Here is a 7,946-nt window from a genome sequence, read left to right as displayed (position 1 = left end):
TGGAGCGTAATCACCGGCACGGACCTGTTGGGCCAAAAGGCCTGCTTCTATGCTGTAAAATTCGATGTAATTCTATGAAATACCTCCCTCCCCCACCCACTTTCTATGTTATCTCTTTATTCCTCACCAGATCTCCATCGCTCCTTTCCTCACTGATCCCCTTTCCTTCCTATCTCCCTCTCTCCTTGTCTCTTTTCCAGGATCTCTCACCTCACTCCCGGGAAGTCACTCCTACCTTCTTGGGATCTATCTCACTCCCTTCCAGGATCCATTTCCATCCCTCCCTCCCCAGATTGCTTTCCCTCTGTTGTTCCCTGGATTTCTCTCTCCCGGGATTTATCTCCCCTTCACTAGGGTCTCTCCCTCTCGTTATCCCACTCTCTCCCTCGCTCTCTCTCCCCCTCCCGAGAACTATCTCTCCTCCTCTTCCAAGGCCTCTCCCTCCCTCCCTCCCTGGACCTCCCTCTCTCTTTTTCTCTCTCTCTCTCTCTCTCTCTCTCCGCCTCGCGCTCTCTCCCCCTCCCGGAATATTTATCGTCTTCTCATCCAGGGTCTCTCCCTCCCTCCCTGGACCTCCCCCTCTCTTTCTCTCTCTCTCTCTCCATCGCTCTCTTTGCCCCTCCCTGGAACTATCTTTTTCCTTCTCTTCCAGGGTCTCTCCCTCCCTCCCTGGACCTCCCCCTCTCTTTCTTTCTCTCTCTCGCTCTCTCCCCATCGCTCTCTTTGCCCCTCCCTGGAACTATCTTTTTCCTTCTCTTCCAGGGTCTCTCCCTCCCTCCCTCCCTGGACCTCCCCCTCTCTTTCTTTCTCTCTCTCTCTCTCTCTCTCTCTCTCCATCGGTCTCTTTGCCACTCCCTGGAACTATCTTTCCTTCTCTTCCAGGGTCTATCCCTCCTACCCACCATGGATCTTCCACCCCCCCCCCTCCCGGGCCCCCCTGACCTCTCCCTGCCTTACGGGAATGTGTCTTTCTCTGACAGCTATGTGGTGCGAGTTCGAGCTGTAGTGATGACCCGCGACGACTCCAGTGGGGGCTGGGTGCCACTGGGAGGAGCCGGCCTCAGTCAGGTCATGATCTGCAAGGTCGCCCGCTCAGAGGGGAGCAGCCGGGGTGGCTTCCTGATCCGTGGAGAGCGTCTCCGGGACCAAGCGGTAAGTGGTCACATGACGGGCAAGACAAAGAAAGGGCCCAGGTCTCAAAGTGCCCTCTTAAGGGTTGGTGACGTTCCCAAGGAAAATGGCAGAAGTGTCTCCACCTTCGTCAAAGCAAGAATTCTTGTGAACAGACAGGTCCCAGGTGTACGTTCTTGTCGGATCCTGCATTCCTGGTGGGACCGAAATTATAACCCATGGTTAAATAGAAAGAACTTGAATTTACCTTTCAGAACCTTGGATGACCCAAAACACTTTACAGCTAACTTTTGGAGTGTAGTCACTGTTGTAATGTAGGAAATGCGGCAGCCAATGTGTGCACAGCAAGCTCCCACAAACAGCAATGTGTTAATAAGAACATAAGAAATAGGAGCAGGAGTACGCCATTTGGCCCCTCGAGCCTGCTCCGCCATTCAATAAGATCATGATTGATGTGATATTGGCCTCAGCACCACTTCCCTGCCCGCTGCCCATAACCCTTGACTCCCTTATCACTCAAAAATCTGTCTATCTCCGCCTTAAATACATTCAATGACCCAGCCTCCACAGCTCTCTGTGGCAGAGAATTCCATAGATTCACGGCCCTCTGAGAGAAGAAATTCCTCTTCATCTCCGTTATGAATGGGCGGCCCCTTATTCTGAAACTATGGCCCCTAGTTCTAGATTCCCCCACGAGGTACCAGATAATCTGTTTTTTGTTATGTTGATTGATGGATAAATATTGGACCCAGGACATCGGGGATAACTCCCCCTGCTCTTCTTCGAAATAGTGCCACGGGATCTTTTACATCCGCCTGAGAGGGCAGATGGCGCCTCGGTTTAACGTCTTGTCCAAAAGGACCTGCTCGCGTTGTAACCCATGAGCCAGTCGTTGGAGAGGGTCGCAGGAATGGCCCTCGGTAACTGAGCTTGGTGTGACGGACATTGCAGCCATTCGCCCTCACTCTGTCACAGGGCTGGTGTGGCAATGGTGGCACCCAGTCTGTGCCAAGGGATCACCTCCAGCCCTGCCAGCCAGTGACTACACCTGAAAACCTCCAGTCACCAGCCTGCCAGGACCTAGGCCCCAAGTTTGTCCATCACTGGGCACCGTTTTTTTAGGCGCCCAGTGAAATTTTTGGCGCCAAAGCTCCGTTTGAAATTCCCCAATGTCGGTGCGCCGGTGTCTACTACCAGCACCAGAATCTACCGTTGGTGTACCTGCAAAAGAAGGTTGTGTGCCATTTCTGCGCATAAGACAAACTCTCCCCGCAAATTAAATTTTTCAAACCAGCGCACAGACCCTAGAAACACCGTAAGAAAAACCCATACCTGCAGTTCGAAAATCCGCGCTCCTATCGCTGGCCGAAGGGACTCCACCTATCTTATAAATAAACCTACGGTAATTTAAAAACAAAATATTAACTATATGCAAGTATAACATTAAAAATAAATATAAACTTATTCTGAGGAATAAAGCAACAGGCCAGTTAGAATCTGACACCCAATCATATTCGCTGATGAGGAGGAATTTCTTCTCTCCGAGGGTCGTAAATCTGTGGAATTCTCTACTCCAGCTGTGCAGGCTGGGTCATTGAATATATTTAAGGCGGAGATACAGATTCTTGAACTACATGGGAGTTGAGGGTTATTGGGAGCGGGCAGGTAAGTGGAGTTGAGCCCAAGATCAGATCAGCCATGATCTTATTGAACCTTGCAAGCTCGAGGGGCCAAATGGCTTACCCCTGTTCCTATTTCTTATGTTCTTATATCCGATCCTCCCTACATGTTCAATCCTCCCTCCATGTCCCATTCCCTCCGTATCTGATCGTCTCTCCATGTCCCATCGTCCTTCTGCATCCCATTCTCCCTCCATGTCCTAGTGTCCTTCTGCGTCCCATTCTCCCTCCGAGTCCCATCGTCTTCGATGTCAAAATTTCAGACCTGAGATTGATAGATTTTTGTTCAGTAAGGTTATTGGGGGTTATGGAACCAAAGTGGGTAGATGGAATTAAGGTGCAGATCAGCCATGAGTTAATTGGATGGAGGAACAGGCTCAAGTGGCTGAATGGCCTCTTCCTGTTCCTAGGTGTCCAATCCTCCCTCCACCTCTGGCCTTTCTCTCCTCTGTTTCACTGGGATTGAGAGATTAAGGAGGAAAAGTCAGTGTATTAGGATATTAGCCTACAACAAGATAATCGGTTCTCCAATATTGTTGCGTGTATTTAATGGAAGAAAGGATTGTATAAGATAGAAATGATCTCCTGATTTAAGGACATGGCTTCTGTGGTAACGATGCGTGGGAGGACTGACCAGACAGAGTCTCCAGTACTCACTCCGTTCTCCCTCCTACAGATGATCCTGGAATGTGGCCTCAAGAGAGACCTCATTTACAACAAGGTGAATCCCATCTTTCACCACTGGAAGGTAGATGATGACAAGTTTGGCCTCACGTTCCAGAGTCCTGCTGATGCAGTCACCTTCGAACGGAGCATTCAGACCGCCATTGAGGAAATGGCAGAAGGTAGGAGCAAGCGCTGACTTCTTCGATTTCCACAACACAGCTTGATAAACGTGAGACTAGTCATCCCGCTCCTCTAGTGGCTCGGTATTGGGCCCCAGTCTAAGGGCCCAGTGATAGTGTTTGGCTCCCAATCTAAGGTCCAGTGATACAGAGTTGGTCTCCCAATGTAAGGCCCAGTGATACAGATTTGGTCTCCCAGTGTAAGGCCCAGTTATTCAAAGTTGGTCTCCCAGTATAAGGCCCAGTGATAGTGTTGGTCTCTCATACTAAGGCAGAGTCCTAGAGTGTTGGGCCCCAGTCTGAGGACCCAGTGATACAGTGTTGTTCACCCAGTGTAAGACCTAGTGATACAGAGTTCTCCCAGTGTAAGGCCCAGTGATACAGAGTTCTCCCAGTATAAGGCCCAGTGATACAGAGTTGGTCTCCCAGTGTAAGGCCCAGTGATACAGAGTTCTCCCAGTATAAGGCCCAGTGATACAGAGTTGGTCTCCCAGTATAAGGCCCAGTGATACAGAGTTCTCCCAGTATAAGGCCCAGTGATACAGAGTTGGTCTCCCAGTATAAGGCCCAGTGATACAGAGTTCTCCCAGTGTAAGGCCCAGTGATACAGAGTTCTCCCTGTATAAGGCCCAGTGATACAGAGTTGGTCTCCCAGTGTAAGGCCCAGTGATACAGAGTTCTCCCAGTATAAGGCCCAGTGATACAGAGTTGGTCTCCCAGTGTAAGGCCCAGTGATACAGAGTTCTCCCTGTATAAGGCCCAGTGATCCAGTTAGAAGCATGTCTCAGCAGGCAGAACAAAAAAACAGCTTGGGACCAAGAATGGTATTCGAATAGGAGCTCTTCACTTATTGTACTGAAGCCCTGATTCCTAATTTCATCTCATTGTTTTCTGTTGCTGGAGAACGAAAGGGAGAGGGAACAGCATTAAATGCCAGCTCAGACAGCCTGCTACAGCTGGGTTAGTTGTAAGTAGAAGTCTAAAGAGACATGGAACAGCAAGTCTTCTGCCGTTATTGTGAGTCTAACACCACGGCAAACTCCTTGGACTGGGAGTTCAGCACTGTACCACTGGGCCTTGGTCACATGTCCTGCACTTGGTTAAACCAAGGTTCACGGTTGACAAGGTGGGCCGGACTGTGCGGTGGGTGATAACGGCAAACTAGCAGCATTCGCTGCTATTGCCCCTGTGAAACTGACCACAAATTCAGGATGTAGTGCACGCGCAGCCGAACGCGGAAATCCTGAAGTTGCGGTCGGTCATTTACTGCTAAAAGTTAGACCTTGTTGCATTAGGTGTCCTTGGTTTTTTTTTAGCAGTGTATTGATTGCTAAACAAATGCAGCAGTCCTGAAAAAACAATTTTAATTTTGTGGAGCGTCAGATTTCTCCATTATGATAAAAATTACAATTTTGTTAAAAAATAAAAACATTTTAATTAATATTTTTTTAAAGTTTGTTCATATTTATGTCAGCTTCTACCTTATCCCCATGTGAGAGCCCCAATCTTTGTTTATCTTTCTGTAAAATTTTTTTTAAAGTCAGGATAAAAGCAGGTTCTCATTTCCTGCTTCCCGGTCTGTGAGAATGCTGCAAAGTGATTGGCTGCTTAGACAGTCTCTTGATGTCACAGCAGGTCGCGTTAGGGATTCCCCACTATGGAGCGCCCCAGTCCCTTATGCATGGAAAAAGATCAAACTTCATGCCAGAGAGATCACGAGATTTCTGTGGGCAGCTTTCTTCAGGACCAGCGGCAAAACGCCTTTGCTTCACCGCTGAGCGTTAATTCCGAGTCATCGGTGTCTTTAAGCTCGGCCAATTTAAGAAAAGCTGCAGCCTTGTTAGTGAGGATTATCATAAGCCTCTTTTTTGGGACCTAAATTTGTGATTAAACTGGAAGCTGAGATGCCATTGGTTTAACTATCTCGAAACATGGACCTTGCTCTGATCTGTCGGGGAGTTATTACTGCACGGGGTGAAACGGAAAACACCACATAAAGACCCTCAATTAGATTCCAGCCTGTGTCTCACTCCCGGGTATCTGTTATTCTATATATAAACCCCCTGAACCTCTCGATTAGATTCCAGCCTTAACTCACTTCCGGGTATCTGTTATACTATATATAAACCACCCGAACCCCTCGATTAGATTCCAGCCTGTAACTCACTCCCGGGTATCTATCATTCTATATATAAACCCCCCGAACTGCGATGAGCTCCCATGCTGTAACTCACCCCTGAGTATCTTTCATTCTATATATAAACCCCCCGAAGCCCTCGATTAGATTCCAGCCTGTAACTCACTCCCGGGTATCCGTTATTCTATATATAAACCCCCCTGAACCCCTCGATTAGATTCCAGCCTGTAACTCACTTCCGAGTATCTTTCATTCTATATATAAACCCCCTGAACCCCTCGATGAGCTCCCAGGCTGTAACTCACTCCCGGGTATCTGTTATTCTATATATAAACCCCCCAAACCCCTCGATTAGATTCCAGCCTGTAACTCATCCCTGAGTATCTTTCATTCTATATATAAACCCCCCCGAACCCCTCGATTAGCTCCCAGGCTGTAACTCACTCCGGGTATCTTGTCACTGTGACTTTAACCCTCCCGCTCGGTGCAGGGTAGCGATGTCTCTGTATTGTTCTGACCTTACCCGCTCGTCTCTCGTTACATTCCCACAGGTTCCCTGACCTCCTCTTCCTCGAGTCAGGGCGAGGTGGATGCTGTGGAGGATATCGCTGCAGTAAGTAAGGCCACAGAATGACACCATCTCTTTACTGTCTCTGCTGTCCTATCTTTGTGTTCACTTAGCATGCGGGCATCGTTGACAAGACTGGCATTTATTGCCCATGCCTAGTTGCCCTGAGAAGGTGGTGGTGCTGGGAGTTCTTTAACTGCTGGTAGCGGTTTGATCCAACTGAGCAACTTGCAAGACCACTTTCGAGGGCAGTTAAGAGTCAGTAAGGTTGGTGTGGGATTGGAGTCAGGTATAGGCCCAGACTGGGTAAGGACTGTGGCTTCTCCCCCCTAAAGGATGTTGGTAAACCAGTTGGTGTTTTTAAAAGAAAGACTTGCATTTATATAGCGCCTTTCACGACCACTGAACATCTCAAAGCGCTTTACAACCAATTAAGTACTTTTGGAGTGTCGTTACTGTTGTCATCATCACAGGCGGTCCCTCGAACGAGGATGACTTGCTTCCACGAGTTCACAGGTGTTTCGATGAAGGACCCGATGTTCCAGTCCTGAACTCCAGTTTGAGGGGGTGGAAGATGCCTGTGCGTGAATTTTTTAACGTGTGGTGGCCAGCCACGGGCTTGACAGAGCTAGGTCTTGGTCCAGTGGCAAGGGTTGAACCAAGATGACTGGAGACCTGCTCTGCTGCACGGACCTAGCGCCCACACGTATCGCAGCGTGGGCTGGGCCCGTGCTGCCCCTGGGCCCTCGGCTCTTCTGGGCCCCGTACCCTCATCTGTCGCACCTCCGCCACGATCTCTCGCCGCTCTTCTGCCACAAACATTCACCGCATCTCGCCACAAATACTCGCCGCGACCTTCTCACTCCTCTGTACCTGGGTCCTCCGATGTTCCTGCCCACGCTCCAAAACGGCGACCGGGGTTTTGATGACGTCACCCAGTAGCCCATCTCAAAATCGTCACACACTTGGAGCAGCTCGCACTGGAGGTTGGAGTGGTATGCCGCTCCAGCTCTTTTATATACTGGTGTAATGTGGGAAATGCAGCAGACAATTTGTACACAGCAAGCTTCCACAAACATTAATGTGATAATTACCCAATAATCTGTTTTTGTTATGTTTGTAATGTCCCTGCACCATACTACAAACTCACACGAGGCATGTACTGCAGACACGGTCACTACGTGACCTGAACCTTTATTCCCAGGACTGAGGAGTGCTGACCCTGGGTGGGACCTCCCCTTTTATACCTGGAAACCCAGGTGAGGAGTGTCTCCCACAAGTTCGCCCCCTGTGGTCAGGGTGTGCATTTCTAGGTACATTGTACAGGAGTTGCATGAAGGTTATAGTTACATGAAGATTACCGTTGCATGATGGTTACATACATGACATCACCTCCCCCCCCTACGTCTTTTTGTGTCAAAGGTTAAGTCTATCAGGTCGACGCTCTCTCGTGGAGCGCCGCAGTTGAGGCCCTGGTGGCTGAGCCTCGGCACGCGTCTCTGTCACCTGAGGTGATTCCGGCCTGTCCGGGCTGGCCGCAGGGACTGTATATGCTGTGGAATGTCCTTGTTGCTCGTCCACTGGCA

The 7,946-nt window shown here is 49.4% G+C and overlaps 1 protein-coding gene across 1 annotated transcript in view; it reads left to right on the top strand.

Moving 5' to 3' along the window:
• Positions 1 to 903: 903 nt before the first annotated feature.
• spred3 (sprouty related EVH1 domain containing 3) overlaps positions 904 to 7,946 on the top strand; it is a 32,670-nt gene continuing 25,627 nt past the window's right edge. Inside the window, exons 1-3 of the mRNA XM_070867551.1 lie at positions 904 to 1,152; positions 3,487 to 3,655; positions 6,344 to 6,405. Of these exons, the coding sequence (XP_070723652.1) occupies positions 904 to 1,152; positions 3,487 to 3,655; positions 6,344 to 6,405 (480 nt within the window). The remainder of the gene's footprint in view (positions 1,153 to 3,486; positions 3,656 to 6,343; positions 6,406 to 7,946) is intronic.

Source organism: Pristiophorus japonicus, chromosome 26 (genome assembly GCF_044704955.1).
Source record: "Pristiophorus japonicus isolate sPriJap1 chromosome 26, sPriJap1.hap1, whole genome shotgun sequence".
Classification (NCBI taxonomy): domain Eukaryota; kingdom Metazoa; phylum Chordata; class Chondrichthyes; family Pristiophoridae; genus Pristiophorus; species Pristiophorus japonicus.
This window is presented reverse-complemented; position numbering and strand designations above follow the sequence as displayed.